The 17,816-nt window shown below is 36.8% G+C and overlaps 1 protein-coding gene across 2 annotated transcripts in view; it reads left to right on the plus strand.

Annotated features, from left to right (window-relative positions):
• Positions 1–1,246: 1,246 nt before the first annotated feature.
• The window catches only part of LOC137191007 (centromere-associated protein E-like), a 31,243-nt gene continuing 14,673 nt past the window's right edge, over positions 1,247–17,816 (plus strand). Inside the window, exons 1-15 of one of the 2 annotated variants that reach the window (XM_067600789.1) lie at positions 1,247–1,407; positions 4,397–4,444; positions 4,742–5,043; positions 6,032–6,305; positions 6,627–6,664; positions 7,380–7,668; positions 8,023–8,066; positions 8,597–8,873; positions 9,589–9,636; positions 10,004–10,047; positions 10,409–10,676; positions 10,883–10,926; positions 11,311–11,596; positions 12,643–12,671; positions 16,242–16,518. In XM_067600789.1, the coding sequence (XP_067456890.1) occupies positions 4,435–4,444; positions 4,742–5,043; positions 6,032–6,305; positions 6,627–6,664; positions 7,380–7,668; positions 8,023–8,066; positions 8,597–8,873; positions 9,589–9,636; positions 10,004–10,047; positions 10,409–10,676; positions 10,883–10,926; positions 11,311–11,596; positions 12,643–12,671; positions 16,242–16,518 (2,230 nt within the window). In that variant the 5' untranslated portion in view covers positions 1,247–1,407; positions 4,397–4,434. The remainder of the gene's footprint in view (positions 1,408–4,396; positions 4,445–4,741; positions 5,044–6,031; positions 6,306–6,626; positions 6,665–7,379; positions 7,669–8,022; positions 8,067–8,596; positions 8,874–9,588; positions 9,637–10,003; positions 10,048–10,408; positions 10,677–10,882; positions 10,927–11,310; positions 11,597–12,642; positions 12,672–16,241; positions 16,519–17,816) is intronic. The other variant, XM_067600788.1, reaches the window with a different exon arrangement.

The following is a 17,816-nucleotide window of genomic DNA, read 5'->3' on the forward strand; positions in this document are numbered from 1 at the left end:
AGATGTTATAGAAATACTAATAATTCTCAGCTCAAGTATTATTTCATCTGACAGTGCTTTTCTACGGTGGAATATTTAGGCAGCTTTGGCAAAAAACAAAACCTGAGATGTCAAGAAAATTGTAATATTTTGAGAAAAGAATTATACTACAAGATAAATTTGTAATTTAATGAGGAAAAGTTGTAATATGAGAATAAAGTCTAAATATTTCTCTCAAATTTACCACTTAAATGTTTTTTTCCTCATAATATTAGGAGTTTATTCTCATAGTCTAATGACTTTTTTGTTTTCATGGAAAACCGTATTCTCGTAATGACTTTTTCCTCAGAAATATTTTCTCTTCAGAAAATCATCAAAATCTCAGATTTTCTTCCCCTCATTGTGGCCTTAATACTCTGTTTGTAAATCAGATGAGGTGAGATGTGAGGAGCCGCTGGCCGGGTGAGACCAGTCGGTCATTTCAGCCGCTGGCAGCCCGAGTCCTGCATCTTCATCCCGGGGAGAACATGATCCGATGAACTATTTACAAATATTATGGAAGACAACACAGTAAGCGGGCTATTAATTACTTAATGACATCAGTGACCATTTGCCAGTTTTTGTGATCTATGACTGTGATTATGGGGAGGACAAGGATACCAGTAAATTGAGATACAGGTGAGTATGGAGGAATCCATAAGACATGAATCATTAACACAGAGTAGCCTATATGATGAAGAAGACACTGACAAAGCCTATGAAACATTTCTAAAAATATTTAGATCATTATATGACAAAAACTGTCAAATAAAACAATAATATCAGAAAGCAAAATTATGCAGATAGACCATGGATCACAAAGGATACAAAATGCTTGGAAACCCCCACCCCCCCCCTCCCAAAACAAAACAAACAAACAAAAGACCTATGTAGAGAATTCATAAAATATAGAACTGTAGAGACAGAAAATAAATCTAATAAATATACAAAATATAAATATAATTGTAGTCTATTCTATTCACTCTCAAATTATATCTGGTTATTTCGTCCTTTATGATATTTACTCAGTTTATAAATGATTAAAAGGTCTTGTGGGTATTATCTGTACGTTTGCTTGTCGTTTTAAAGCGATTATCTTCAAATAGGCGCGTTCTCGCGATTAGGGCTGATTTTCACAGCACAACAGGTGTTACTGACACTCACTGACGGAAGAGAGAGAGAGACGCCCGGGGACATTTGATACCACAGTCAGCAGGAATACTTGAGGAACTAGGAAGTAGTTAATACCGAATACAGACAGCAGCTCCTGAATCACAGTAAAGCTCGTTTATTGACACAACAATGAAAGATTTACCTCAATTAATTTGGAGAAAAAACTGGGCGGATTTTACATCTTAACAGCTGGAGCGACAAGCTGCAGTTAAAACGGTAAAACTGTCTTTCAAACTGTATTTTATTCTTCTTTTTAACTGTCACTTTCATCGTCCTGCTTCCTCTGTAGAGATGTATTCGTGTGTGTAAATTGTTACAACAGCGCAATACTACAATAAAACATTAGTTAACACTTAGTTTACGTTAGTGTTAAACAGTTTGTTAAAGTTTCCAAAGTGCTTTGACTCAACAGTTAACGATGAAACAGAAAAACAACAGCAAAGACAATTTAACGTTAAACGAGAGAGAGAGAGAGAGAGAGAGAGAGAGAGAGAGAGCGAGAGAGAGAGAGAGAGAGAGAGTATCAGGTATTCATCATTTGTGGGGACATAAATCTGTTTAAACAGTCACATGTGGGGACTCACCTCCCTTTTGAGGACAAAAAGCAAGTCTCCATAATGTAAATCATTTATTTTAGGGTGAAGACTTGTTTAAAATGAAGGTAAGGTTTAGGTTCAGGTTTGGGTTAGGGTCGAGCAAGTAGTGGTTGAGGTTAGAGTAATCTACAGGAAATGAATGCACCATGGTGCTTGAAAGTTTGTGTTAGAATTTTCTGTTTCCGCATAAATATGACCTAAAACCTGATCAATTGTTCACATAAGTCATAAAACTAGATAAAGGGAGCCAAATAAAACAAATGAGAAAAACCATTAAAATTATCAATTCATTTATTGAGGAAAATTGTCCAATCTTACATATTTGTGTGAGGCAAAATATGTGAATCCTTGCTTTCAGTAACCAGTATGACCCCCTTTTGCAGCAATAACTTCAGTTAAACGTTTCTGGTAACTGTTTATCAGCCCTGCACATTGGCTTGGAGGAATTTCAGCCTATTCCTCCTTACCCAACAGCCTCAACTCAGGGATGTTGCTGGGCTTCCTTGCATGAAGTGCAGGTCCTTCCACAGCATTTCTATTGGATTAAAGTCAGGACTTTGACTCGGTCATTCCAAAGCATTAACTTTCTTCTACTTAATCAGTCTTTGGTAGAACGACTTATGTGTTTAGGTTTGTTGTCTTGCTGCATGACCCACTTTCTGTTGAGCTTCATTTCACGGGCAGATATCTTGACATTTTCCTGTAGAATTTGTTGGTACAACTCAGAATTCATAGTTCCATCAATGATTGCAAGCTGTCCTGGTCCAGAGGCAGCAAAGCAGCCCAAACCATGATACTGTCACCACCATGTTTCACAGATGGGACATGGCTCTTTTGCTGGAATGCAGTGTTTGTTTGTCAACAAATGGAACGCTTCTCATTCAAGCCAAAAAGTTCAACTTTTTCAACTCTACCTTACTATAGTAGGAAAGAGGCGTCATTTGTGTTTTAACAATGTTTTGCACATGAGTTATTCAACTGGGAAGTTTGAATCTGTCAGTGTATTATATATAAACATAACTGAAGTGTGTAGCATAGCGTACAAACTGTACTTTTTCTGTCAGGCATTTGTTGTTTACATAATTCACATGAAGAGCACACCGGTGACCTCAGGGAAGCAGGAGGATTTGAAATGTTCTTTTTTTCTTTGGACACACACAAGCAGGCGGGTGGAGAGAAATAAAACTACTGGGAGAATCACTGATCCTGCTTTTGATTCCGAGAGTCCAACTCAAAAGCTCGTTTCGATTGATTTTCGATGTGGAATCAGAATCTTTACACCCCTAGTAACAATGGTATTGAATGTCCTCCGTTTGTACACGATCTGCCTGACAGTCGACTGGTGGAGTCCAAACTCTTTAGTTAGTGTTTTTTTTTTTTAACTCTTTCCAGCCCAGTGAGCATCAACAACTCTCCTTCTAAGGTCCTCAGAAATCTCCTTTGTTTGAGCAGTGACACACTTCCACAAACCTGTTGTGAAGCTCAGACTTTGATAGTGAAGACCCAGATTTCACTTCTTTAAATAAAGCAGGGCCTCCCAGACCCACACCTGAATTTCATCCCATTGACTGAAACACCTGACTCTAATTTCCCCTTCAAATGAATTGATAATCCTAGAGGTTCACAAATATGCAACATTGGATCATTTTACACAATAAATAAATAAACAAGGTGAAAGGTTTTTGTCTCACTTGTTTAACTGATGTTTCTTTATCTAGTTTTTCTAGACTTGCATGAACATTTTAGTTCATATTTATGCAGAAATAGAGCAAATTTTAAAGGACTCAAAAACTTTCAAGCACCACTGTAAATCAACATGACTGTTTGTGTGTGTGTGTGTGTGTCGAGGGTATTTCTTCGATAATGATATTCTTGATGATATGACAAAATACTCCAGGAGGGATTTTTGTCTCTCCTCATACTTAACCGGGTGTTTCTGCTAGAGGGGGTGATATAAGTTTGTTGTGTGTCTTTAATTGATGACACAAACAATTTTTCCCTCACATACATAGTTCTCTCGCAGAACTGAAGCTATTTTCAGGCTTTGATGTGTTCACATGAGGTCTTAAGCAAGAATGTTATTCACTAATAATTTTAAGTATTTGTGTTATATCATCTACCACAAGGGAAACATAGTTTTTATTGATTTGTTTTTATAACTTTGGCAGTATAATATAGCTATGATAAATATACAAGAGAAATGAATGTTTTTCTTGCTATTTTATATTAGAGGAAAAGATGCAACCAGCCATGTTCTCACAGCCTCTCTGTTGTAAAATCAAGAGGCTCATCACAGTTTTGGATAACAGTCCTTGAAAGAGTTACAGCCAGAGAGTAAAATTAAGTCATGATCCTGTCGATGTATTCCTTTGTGGAAATACTTTCAGGTATTGTTTTTTATTGAGCTGAACATTTGGAGATTGAGAGTATGAATAACTGAGTAACTGTGTAGAGTAAACCTGTAAATTTATTTTACCTTCTTGGTGCTGTGATCATGAAAGATTTTTTTTTTTTACCATTTAAATGTATACTGGACAACAGAGGTATGCATAATGGGTAAGAACAATATATTGTTCTGCAATATTTATTTTTCTTAAAATGTTTTCCAGCTTCATGACCCTCAGCAGCAGCAACTGATCAAAATAAGATGGAGGAAGGTAAGTGCACAGTTATTATGTACGCAGTGATCTCACTAAATGTTACTCACTGAGTTCAGATTGTCTACAACAAGCTAAACGTAAAACCAGAAACTGACAATGAATAATTGAAGCTTGGAAGGATATTTTGAACAGGTCATCTTGATCAAGGGTTTTTGAAATCCATTGTTTCAAATTAACATTGTATGCATTTTAGTTTGCTACACTTCATATGAAACATGTTCTGATATACGTTGATTATAGCCTCATAATATTTTTAATCTGCCAACTTTGTATCATGTTTCTTTCTCTTCTCAGAGCCTTTTGTGGATAAACATCGACTCGAGCTAATCCGGAGAGTGACCAACGTTGCACCAATTTTGGAAGAACTCCTCGAACGTGATGTTATTAATCAAGTAAATTATGATAAAATCAGGGCTAATCATGACTCTCAGGACACTATGAGGGCACTTCTCAGTGGGCCCTTGGAATCCAGTGGAGTGAGAGGAAAACAGATCTTCTACAAAATTCTGGAGAGAAACGAGCCACATCTTATTGATGACCTCAAGAGAACGGAGGGCGAGCCTGTGATGGATGTGAAAGTCATGGATACAGTGCAAGTGAGTAAATCCTTAGTCATCTAAAGCAGTATAATGTAAGTGTGGATAGCGTAGTTTGTGCTTTCAGATAATCACTGTTTCATTTTTGAGACTCAATTGGTGAATACAATTGAGAATCTAATTAAGTGAATATAATGTACAGTATATAGTGCATAAAATACTTTGAATATAAGCCCAATATATCATTTGATTACACTTTTCTTGCTTTTGAAATGTTTCTGAAATCCTCACAGGAATACCCCACTGAAAATCAATATTTACTCGCCCCCTGTGGGCCTAAAATTTGGCTTTGAAAAGTTTATAGTTTGCTCCTTTTGTAGATGACAGCAGCTGTACTCAGATTCACATAAGTTACAGTGGATTCCAATATTGATCCAGAATCACTGCAAGAAAACATCAAAACAACCACAGAAACTTATCAAACCACTCCTGCTACAGAACTCATTTATCTACTGTTCATCCATATAATCAGTATTTTCCGAACAATCATTGCTGTGCAAATAAATCACTAAGTATGTTTCTTCTGGTGGAGCTATGAGACAGTGATAGTGTAACATGGAAATAGTGTTTTTAGCTATGCTGTGGAGAAACTACAAGTGTTTGGAACAACAACATTATAGATCAGTGGCAGAGAAATTAAAGGTAGATTAATTAGAGTCACAGTGTTACTCTGTTCCTTTAACCAATAACAGAAAAATTGAAGTAGGGGAACTCCCTGCTCATCCTGTATTTACATTCATGTCATTGCAAAGAAATGAAAATCTACATCCATCCATCATATAAAACATTATTACATGACTTCTATGAAACTCTACTGGAGGGATGAAGACCATTCGTCCAAATGATTTTCCATTATTTGGTGTTTCAGTGTTGGTGGTGGAGAGCGCTGTCTAAATCGTCAGTCATGGTATTCATGGTAGTAGAGCAAACAAACACTTCACATCCTGTCCTGCTTAATACTGTATGATTTACCTTTTTCATTTTCCAGGTAGGTTCAATGATGGATAAGAAGCTGCTTATTGAAATATTGAATGATTTGAGCTCTGAGGAGTTTGAGAAATTCAAGTCGCTCATTGAATTGGAGAAAGATTTCCCGCTCATCTCAAGGAGCCGACTGGATGTGGCAGACATGCAGGAAACTGTGGAGCTGATGGTGGAGACGAACAGCCAAGAGTGTGTGGAGGTGACCAAAAAGGTTTTAAAGGAGATGAACAGGACTGATCTGGTGCAAAGGTTGTCAGATATCAGCTCAAGAACTAAAGGTAAGACAAAGCAGATAAAAACATATGAAAAACATTAAACTGGCACACAATGCAGTCACATGTGTCTCATAAGTTTTATAGTTTATTATGTTAAGATAAAGTACATTAGCTGGGGTACAATATTTTGTAAGTTCGGGCATAAACAGTACAATAACAAATATATCCAAAACTATTCAACATTGTTGGAAAATCTTCAAGTAGCTCTGCACATTATTATTATTATTTCATTGTTAAGGAGGGTTAGTGGAATGAAACTCTTTGTATTATAACTGATGTTAAATACATTTCTAATAAGTCTTTTGATATTTATTTTCTCCTCAGAGAAACACTTGGAACATCGTCCTACACTGATTCAGAGAGTGAGTAATGTCACATCAGTCTGACTTTACACAGTACAGCTTTTACTCAGTAGATGAAGATTGACAATCATCTTCATCTTGAACATTATAATTGATGATACAAACAAATTGTCCCTTAAATACATAGTTCTCTCACAGAACTGAAACTATTTTCAGGCTTTGATGTGTTCACATGAGGTCTTAAGCAAGAATGTTATTCACCAATAATGTTAAGAATTTGTGTTAATTCATCAACCACAAGGGCAATATAGCTTTTCTGGATTTGTTTTTATAACTTTGAGAGAAGGTATAATATATGACAAACATTGCTTTTTTATATTAAAGGAAAAGATGCAACCAGCCATGTTCTCACAGCTTCTCTGTTGTAAAATCAAAAGGCTCATCACAGTTTTGGGATCACAGTCTTTGAAAGAGTTACAGCCAGGCAGTAAAATAAAGTCATGATCCTGTTTGTACAGATAAAATAATTGTAAAAGAGACAAAAGTTGTTGATGTTACTAAAGAAATGTAAACACATACAAGTAGTTTGTAAAAACAGGTGTACAGTATATGATCAATTTGACAAATATTATTAATTCCATTATTAGGTTGTGTAACATTGGTGATGTAATCTCACCACATCCGCATTTCTAAAACAAACTCATCAATGAATCTGTATCAATAAAATAAAGAGATTGCACATTTGCCCAATGAACATTTTCTTTGTTTTTAACAGGTAGAAACAATGACGTCTGTTATAGAGCTGCTTTTGGAAACACTGGCTGATTTGAGTAACAGGGAGCTCGAGGACTTCAAGCAAATCATCTGGGGTCAAAGTCACCTCTACAACCCCTACTTAGAGATCTCATGGAGGCTGCACATGATGGCAGACATGCAGGACACAGTGTTTTTTGTGGTGCAGACCTTCGGCCAACAGTCTGTGAAGGAGACCAAGGACGCTTTAATTGAGATGAACAGGAGAGATCTGGTGCAGAGGCTGTCAGACAGCAGCTCAGGACCCAAAAGTAAGACAATAAAGACAAAAACATATTCAAATCATAAAACTGGAACAAAACATGTGTTTCATAAGTTTATAAGCTATGTTATAAGCTGTTCTTCTTTATTTGAAATATTATGAGTCATAATGTAGAAAAAATTTGACAATATCAGCTGGTGTATAAAATATATTTTATTACTAATGTGAAATATGTAAAGATATTGTGGGACAGGGAGAAAATATTAGTGATGAATTATATGTATATTTTTTTAACTGTTGAGGAAGCTTCAGTTTTATTTTGTGTTGAACCCTTTGTATTGTAATATTTTAAAGAACAATATAGCCTGATGTTGATCACTTTTTTTTCTCTCTTCCTCCTCAGAAAAATACTCTGTGGATGAACACTTGTCTGCACTGATCCACAAAGTGAGTAATGTCACATCAACCTGACCTCATGCAGTACAGCTTTAATTCAATAAGATGCAAGTTTAAAACCATATTTATCATCACATTAGTGGTGATTAATGAAACTAAACTCTAAACCATAACCACTAAACTTTTTCAAACCATTAAACCAAATGCAGAAGATGAAACCGAGAAAACAGTTCCTGACTTGTGCTGCCACCTTCGTTACAGTTCATCAAGAACATGTGATGTTAAGATCAGGTGGCTCATTTCAGTTTTTGACAGCACAGTGTGTTTGCCAGAGTTACAGCCTGGAATTAAAATAAAGAAACATAACAAGTTTACAGATATTAAAGAATATAAAACAAGACAAATCATAATTACCAGATGTATCAGTAGTTCAGGTGATTTTGCAGAAAAATCATTTCTTAAAACATCCAAATGTCTAAAATAAAGACATTGATACTGTAGATGCAAAGAGATAAATCTTTAATATTCCCAGTGGAGAAATAACATATTTTCTCTTTGAACTTACTCTTTGAATTTTCCAGGTAGCAACAAAGACGGCTGTGAGAGAGCTGCTTTTAGAAACACTGAATGATTTAAGTGATCAGGAGTTTAATAAAATTAAGTGGCTCCTGCAGTTCACTTACTTCAAGAAGGACCTTCCATGGATCCAGCTGGAGCCAGAAGACAGGACAATAGTTGTGGATCGGATGGTGGAGAGATGTGGCCAACAGTCTGTGGAGGTGATCAGGGAGGTTTTCATGGAAATGAAGAGGACTGATCTGGTGCAGAGGCTGTCAGAGACCAGCTCAGAACCCAAAGGTGAAATAAATAAGACAACTGTCATATCACATTCATTTATGATAATTAATACATCTGCAGGAGTACAAAATATTAGATAAAGCAATGGAGCAACAACATATAGGCCACCATGACAGCAGAAATATAGATTTGAATCAACACCTCCCTGACACAATCTCAACAAAAACAATATGAGCTTCACAAAGTTAGTTGGTACTTCATTTCATATTTGAAGTGGTTAATTGAGCTAATTCAATTTACTTGTAGATACAAAATAATAAGACAAAGATCACTTCAGAGGGAAATGTTAGAGCTCATTATTACCAGTCTTATGTTGTATATGGTCAGATAGGAACTTGGCTAATGTTGTCTACATCATTTCACTTGAATATGTTGTGTTGTATTTTTGTATAGCTACGATTTGACTTAAACTTGGCTCCACTATGGACACTCATTCTCATTCATCCCCTCTGTGATTTCTGTAACCAAGGCCTCCTCCTGTCTTCCATCCACACACCTGTAATCCATCTGTGTCATGTGACGTGTGCATGTCTGTGTATTTTATTTTAACACCCTGACTGAGTGTTTTCTCAAACTGCATTAGTCTCAGCCATGAAGTGTTAAAGGCTTTTTATTATACTTGGGAGTCAGAGTATTATACTGAGGACAAGTATACGTAAAGGTTACACATAGTGTTTTTATTGTGTAATTACAATGTTCATTAAATGTGTTTCAGCTGCAGGATCATCAGTTGAAGCGTTTGGTGTAAAAACCACAGAGGGAGGTAGGTACCATAAGACATTTGAAACACTAATAACAAAATTACAAATATTATTCCTTTAACTAGGAGTAAAGATGACAGATTTGAATCCTTTCCTCAAAGCTCTGTAGTTATTTTAATCTACATTTCATTATGTGAAGCTTTAACACTGAGTTTAATAACAAATGTGACGTCATGTTGAGAAGTGTTCATCAGGTGAAAGTGGTAATTGATTTTTAGGATGTTACTATCGAGCAGATTTTCTTTTCCTTCTGCAATTAATCCTTAATATTAGAATTATTTTAAAACAAGATAATCTGATAGTGTCTGATTATATCACCTGATGGTAAACCAGGCATTCATGAGTCTTGTTTTATTTCCTTCTCTTCAGAGAAACACTCTGTGGATGAACAGTGCCCTGCACTGATCCAGAAAGTGAGTAATGTCACATCTGTCTGACTTTACAGATACAGCTTTCATTCAACAGATGCAGGAAAAAACATGTTCAACATTATAAATGATGATACAAACAAATTCTTGATTTTCACCAGCTGGTTCTCTCAGAACTGAAGCTACATTCAGGTTGCATCATGTACACATGAGGTCTGAAGCAAGAACGTTGTTAACTAATAATGTTAAAAATCAGTGTTACCTCTACCACTGGTGAAATGTAAACTGTATATATCCACATTTATAAAAACACACACATTGATGAGACATAAACAGAAAAATCTGTAATCATCCCAGCTGAGAGATTGTACATTTGGCCAATAAATATTTTCTTTGTATTTACCAGGTAGAAACAATGACGTCTGTTATAGAGCTGCTTTTGGAAACACTGGCTGGTTTGAGTAACAGGGAGCTCCAGGACTTTAAGGAAGTCCTCCAGGATCACTTTGACATCAATTGGTGGCTGCTGATGACAACAGACATGCAGGACATAGTGTTAATTATTGTGCAGGAGTACGGCCAACAGTCTATGGAGATGATGAAGAAGGTTTTAAAGGACATGAACAGGCCTGATCTGGTGCAGAGGCTGTCAGACTGCAGCTCAGGACCCAAAAGTAAGACAAGGAAGACAAAAAAATGTTTAAGTATTGTGGGACAGGATGAAAAAATATAAGTGATAATGTCTGCATCACTGCTGAGGTTTACGTATCATTTTTAAAATAATTTTTAAATTAGTACAAAGCAATATAGCCTGATACAAAGTGTTTCTCATCTGTTTTTCATCAATCACTCATTAGTCTTTTTTTTTTTTTCTCCTCAGAGAAACATTATGTGGATGAACAGCTCTCTACACTGATCCAGAAAGTGAGCAATGTCACATCTGTCTGACTCAATACAACACAGCTTTTATTCAATAGTTGAAGGTTGAGAATGATTCTCATCTTAAATATTTTAAATATTGATACAACCCAAACTCATGATTTAAGCTGAATATTTTTCACAGAAGCTGCATTCAAGCTACAGTTTTATCCATCAGTAATGTTTCATATCTTTAACACTGAGGATTAGATGAGGAAATGTTGACATGTACATTTTTTTTTCTTCAGCTTTGACAGTGATCTCACAGATAAACATATAACACTCACATCTACACTTACATTCATGAGATGCAATGAGAAACTATTTTAGTGTTTTTTTTCTAGTGGATTGAATATACTGTATGTCTCATTAATGTTTTGATTATTCCAGGTAGCAACAATGGCAGCTGTTAAAGAGATGCTTTTGGAAACCCTGAATGATTTGAGTTATCAGGAGTTAAAGAAATTCAAGGAGGTCCTGCAGTTGACTGTCTCCCAGATGAACCTCCCAGACAGCTCACTGAGGTTGAGTTACACAGCAGACAGAGCAGACATAGTGGATCTGATGTTACAGAACTGTGGTCAACAGTCTGTGGATCTGATGAAGAAGATTTTCAAGAAAATGAGCAGATCTGATCTGGTTCAGAGGTTATCAGACACCAGCTCAGGACCCAAAGGTAAAACAAAGAAGACAAAACTGTCACATTACACAATCACATGTATCTAATGAATATATCTAATGATTTATTTTAAAAATGTACAGTATATCTGCTTGAGTGCAAACTTCATTTAATCACCAATGTAAAGTGTGAGAAAAGTAGTTGACAGGGGGTAACAAATCATTAATTAAATCAACACGTCTCTGACATCTGACATCTGGTAGGAGTCTAACTTTAGAGAGCTAGGCTATCTTCTACTTTGAGTGGAAGTTAGTTAGTCTAGCTTGCTAGCTTACACTTTCTGAGTGGAAAACAAATTTAACAGCCCGATGGATCCTCACAAATGTTAAATAATGTAAAGTGACAGACGTCTTCAGTAGCTAATGTTACATAACCAAGGCTATGTGGTATCATCATTATCAGACTACGACATTCTCCAGTCAGTAGCACAGTAGGGAAGTTAACATTGCAGCTCTCAGATGTCAGTCAGCCACTCCTGGAGCCTGAAGCTCAGATGCTAATTTCACAAATGTTTCCGAAGACGGTTTTATCCTCTTGGAAAAATGAAAATGAAACACAATAGCTGCAGTATCATTATAGATTATGTTTCCTTCCAAACAAAGTGAGGAGAATTCCAGTTACAGTTTGACTTTAAGGGAAGGCAAAATATTAGGTACAATTGACAGTATAATACAGTGCATCAATGCTACATGCTAGGACCTAAAAAATTACCATGGAGTTGAATGAACACCTCTCTGACACACTGAATATTATAATTTGACAACATTGTAAATCCTATTTGACATCAAAGATTATTTTGTGAGGTGATAATCTTTACTTAAAGACGGTCATATTTGTTGCAGGACTTTTATATCAGATTCTATTCGATTTCAAAGGTTTTAATGATATGATATCCAACCTCTCTTCTCTCTGTATGATTGTTGTTTATGATGTCAGAAGCAGCAGAAGAGATTTTAGTGTTATTGCAACTAAATCTGACTAAAACTGATTATAGTCTGATGTTTAATCAGTCTTGAGTCATTTTCTATTTTCTCTCTCCTCAGAGAAGCAGAGGTCTTCACTGCCCCAGAAAGTGAGTAATGTCACATCAGACACACTTTACACAACACAGCTTTCATCAAATAGCTGCTGGTTGAAAATGATCCTCATCTTGACAACTTTAAATAATACAAACCAATGGTATCATTTCATCATATGGTGCTCACTGAACTGAAGCAGGATTCTGATTGAGATTTTGAGCTGAAATATTTTATCCACCAATAATGTTATAATAAAATCTGTGCTATCTCTACAACTGAGGATGAGAACAGGACAACTAAATGTTTAGGACGTGTATTTTTTTTCCAGGCTTTCTTATTCAACTCTGATGGTAAATAGGTGGAAAGAGTTTTTAAAGCTGGAATATCACAGCTGCTGTTGAAGCAATAAGAACATGTGATCAGGTGTGTCATTCGTACTTTTGGCAGCACAGTGTCAGAAAGAGTTGGAGACATGCAATAAATCACAATTACTTTTAACCAGTTTATAGAAATAAATGAAATGAATGACACTGTGCTCACACTTTGTCTTTGTCTTTATGGGATTGAAATTGAACATTTAATAATTTTTCCACAAAATCCTATTTTATCAGATCATTTTTTAATAACTTTTGAATTCCTATTACTGGATTACACACCATTAGATAAAAATGTCTTCACTAGATGTCTCTCTGATAGTGTTGTAGATAAATTTAAGGAAGCAATTCCGTCAATACTGAATTCACTGCCATGTCTCAATACTACAGAAGACTCTTATGTTAACTTTAGTCCCTCCCAAATTGATAATCTTATTGATAGTGCTGCAGGCTCACTAAGACAAACACTCGACTCCATCGCCCCCTTAAAAAAGAAGATAATAAAACGTAAGAGGTTAGCTCCATGGTATAACTCCCAAACCCGCAAATTAAAGCAAACATCGCGAAAATTGGAAAGGATTTGGCGTTCCACCAAAGTAGAAGATTCTCGCTTAGTCTGGCAAGATAGTCTTAAAACATATAGGAAGGCCCTCTGTAATGCCAGAGCCGCCTATTACTCAGAATTAATAGAAGAGAATAAAAACTGCCCTAGGTTCCTTTTCAGCACTTTGGCCAGGCTGACAAAGAGTCATAACTCTACTGATCCATGTATTCCTATAGCTCTCAGTAGTAACGACTTTATGAGCTTCTTTAATGATAAAATTCTAACTATTAGAGACAAAATTAACCACCTCCTGCCCTCAACAGGCACCGTTCTCTCCCCAAACACAGGAACCTTGGTAACGGCAGTAAATCCTGACATATATTTGGACTGTTTTTCTCCAGTAGACTTGTCTTAACTAACTTCAATGATTTGTTCAGCTAAACCATCAACCTGTCTCTTAGATCCCATCCCAACTAGGCTGCTTAAGGAAGCCTTACCCTTAGTGAGCACTTCTTTACTAGATATGATCAATCTGTCTTTAGTAACAGGCTATGTACCACATTCCTTTAAAGTAGCTGTAATTAAACCTCTTCTTAAGAAGCCTACTCTTGATTCAGGTGTTTTAGCCAATTATAGACCTATATCTAACCTTCCATTTCTATCCAAGATCCTTGAGAAAGCAGTCTCTAATCAGTTATGTGACTTTCTACATAACAATAGTTTATTTGAGGATTTTCAGTCAGGATTTAGAGCGCATCATAGCACAGAAACAGCACTGGTGAAAGTCACTAATGACCTCCTAACTGCATCGGACAAAGGATTTGTCTCTATACTTGTCCTGTTAGATCTTAGTGCTGCATTCGACACAATTGACCATCAAATCCTTTTGCAGAGACTGGAACATTTAATTGGCATTAAAGGAACTGCATTAAGCTGGTTTAAGTCCTATTTATCAGACCGATTTCAGTTTGTACATGTGAATGATGAATCCTCCGTGAAGGCAAAAGTTAGACATGGAGTTCCACAAGGTTCTGTACTTGGACCAATTCTATTCACCTTATATATGCTTCCTTTAGGTAATATTATTAGGAAACACTCCATAAATTTTCATTGTTACGCAGATGATACCCAATTATATTTATCAGTGAAGCCAGATGAACCCAATCAGTTAAACAAACTCCAAACATGCCTTAACGACATAAAGACCTGGATGACCTGCAATTTTCTACTACTAAATTCAGATAAAACTGAAGTTATTGTGCTTGGCCCTAAACACCTTAGAAACACATTATCTAATGATAAAGCTGCTCTGGATGGCATTACCCTGGCCTCCAGCACCACCGTAAGGAATCTGGGAGTTATCTTTGATCAGGATATGTCCTTTAACTCCCACATAAATCAAATCTCAAGGACTGCCTTTTTTCACTTACGTAATATCACAAAAATCAGGCACATCCTGTCCCTAAAAGATGCAGAAAAACTAGTTCACGCATTTGTTACTTCTAGGCTGGATTATTGCAATTCCTTATTATCAGGCTGCCCTAACAAGTCTCTAAAGACTCTCCAGCTGGTCCAGAATGCAGCTGCACGTGTATTGACTAAAACTAGAAAAAGAGACCACATTTCTCCCATTTTAGCTTCACTACATTGGCTTCCTGTAAAATCTAGAATAGAATTTAAAATCCTTCTCCTAACTTACAAAGCCCTTAATGGTCAGGCACCATCATATCTTGAAGAGCTCATAATACCATATTATCCCACTAGAACACTGCGCTCCCAGTATGCAGGCTTACTGGTGGTCCCTACAGTCTTTAAAAGTAGAATGGGAGGCAGAGCCTTCAGCTATCAGGCTCCTCTTCTATGGAACCATCTACCGGATTCAGTCCGGGGTGCAGACACCCTCTCTATGTTTAAGAGTAGGCTTAAAACTTTCCTTTTTGATAAAGCTTATAGTTAGGGCCGACCAGGCTCGCCTTGGATCAGCCCTTAGTTATGCTGCTATAGGCCTAGACTACTGGGGGACTTCCCATGATGCACCGAGCTCCTCTCTCCTCCTCCTCCTCCTCTCCATCTGTATGCATTCATGTAACATCAATGCATGTCACTAACTTTGCTTCTTCCCCGGAGTTTTTTGTGCTTTCTCATCTCACAGAAAAACCTGACTCCCGGGCCGAACCTTCGCGGTCCTTCACAGTCCTGATGGCATCCTTCCCTGGCTGTTGCTGCTTGTGCTTGTTGTTGTTGTTGTTGTGTTGTTGTTGTGATTGTTTTTCTTCTGTCCCCCCTCCCCCTTTCCCTCTCTCTTTCTCTCTCTCAACCCAACCGGTCAAAGCAGATGGCCGCCCACCAAGAGCCGGGGTCTGCTTGAGGTTTCTACCCGTTAAAGGGGAGTTTTTCCTTACTGCTGTCGCCAAGTGCTTGCTCATGGGGGAATTGTTGGGTCTCTGTAAATTAAAGAGTACGGTCTTGACCTGCTCTATGTGAAAAGTGCCTTGAGATGACTTCTGTTGTGATATGGCGCTATATAAATAAAGATTGATTGATTGATTGATTGATATGAATGTATCATTTTGTGTAATATATTAATATTAGTTGTTACAATAATCACATGATTTAAATGTTTACATTGATGCGAAGACATCAGTGTTGAATTATTACAGTGGAAATATTACATAAATGCCCTCTGATCACTTTTAATCCATCAGGACGAAACAATGACATCAGTTAAGGAGAAGCTTTTTGAAACACTGGAAGAATTACATTTCTGGGAATTCTTGCAATTCAAAGAGGTCCTGCAGGAACTTCGAAGACAGAAAGACCTCCCAAGAGTCCAAATAGAGAGGACCTACAGCACAGTTGACTTAGTGGAGCTGATGGTGGAGCTCTACGGTCAACAGTCTGTGGAAGTGACCAGGGAGGTTTTAGGGAAAATGTACAGAGATCCAGTGCAGAGTCTGACAGACACCAGCTCAGGATCCAAAGGTAAGTCTTTGAAAAAAAGAAATATAATTCCAATGTCAAACATTTGGTATGCAGACTGGAGTCTTATTCCATTTTAATGTGACTGTTTTTTCATAGTTAAAAATACATTAGGACTGTCAGGCAGCCATTTAAATATGTGTTTGTTTTGATTGTTAATCATCTAGATGCCATTATCACAAGCAAAGATACTTACTGTATGCTGTATAATCATTAGAGTCAGTGACTCTAGATCAGTCACTGTTTTTAAATTGTCCACAGCAACAAGCCAAAACTAAACCCAGAATAACTAGACTCCTACATATAGCATAGTTTCCAAAATGACATCTACTGATGAAAAAGCAAGATCTTTTCTAAGGGTTTCTTCTCTCAAGTTAACAAAAAACAAAAAAACACAAGCAGCTTCCTAAAAGTCTAATGGTTAAGGTGCATACCACATAACTGTAATGGACTGGTTTAATTGCAGTTGGGGACTTTTGTCATACCACACTCTATCCGCTCATATTCTGTCTGCTTCTTGACTGGTGGGAATCTAAGGTTAGAGAGCTAGGCTATCTTCAACTTTGAGTGGAAGTTAGTTGGCCTAGCTTGCTAGCTTACACTTTCTGAGCGGAAAACAAATTTAACAGCAAGTGACAGACATCTTAAGTTGCTAATGTTACATAACCAAGGCTATGTGGGCTTATTGAAAAAGGAAAAAAGTCTTGTATCATCGTTATCAGGACTATGACATTCTCCAGTCAGTAGCACAGTAGGGAAGTTAACATTGCAGCTCTCAGATGTCAGTCAGCCACTCCTAGAGCCAAACACACAAACGGACTTGTCCTCTTGGAAAAATGAAAATAATACACAATAGCTGCAGTGTCATTATAGATCATATTTCCTTCCAAACAAAGTGAGGAGAATTCCAGTTACAGTTTGACTTTAAGGGGTGGCAAAATATTAGGTACAATTGACAGTATAATACAGTGCATCAATGCTACATGCTTGGACCTAAAAAATGACCATGGAGTTGAATGAACACCTCTCTGACACACTGAATATTATAATTTGACAACATTGTAAATCCTATTTGACATCAAATAATTGTGAGGTGATAATCTTTACGTAAAGACGGTCATATTTGTTGCAGGACTTTTATATTGGATTCTATTAGATTTCAAAGGTTTTAATGATATGATATCCAACCTCTCTTCTCTCTGTATGATTATTGTTTATGATGTCAGAAGCAGCAGAAGAGATTTTAGTGTTATTGCAACTAAATCTGACTAAAACTGATTATAGTCTGATGTTTAATCAGT

Source organism: Thunnus thynnus, chromosome 10 (genome assembly GCF_963924715.1).
Source record: "Thunnus thynnus chromosome 10, fThuThy2.1, whole genome shotgun sequence".
NCBI classification, from domain to species: Eukaryota; Metazoa; Chordata; class Actinopteri; order Scombriformes; family Scombridae; genus Thunnus; species Thunnus thynnus.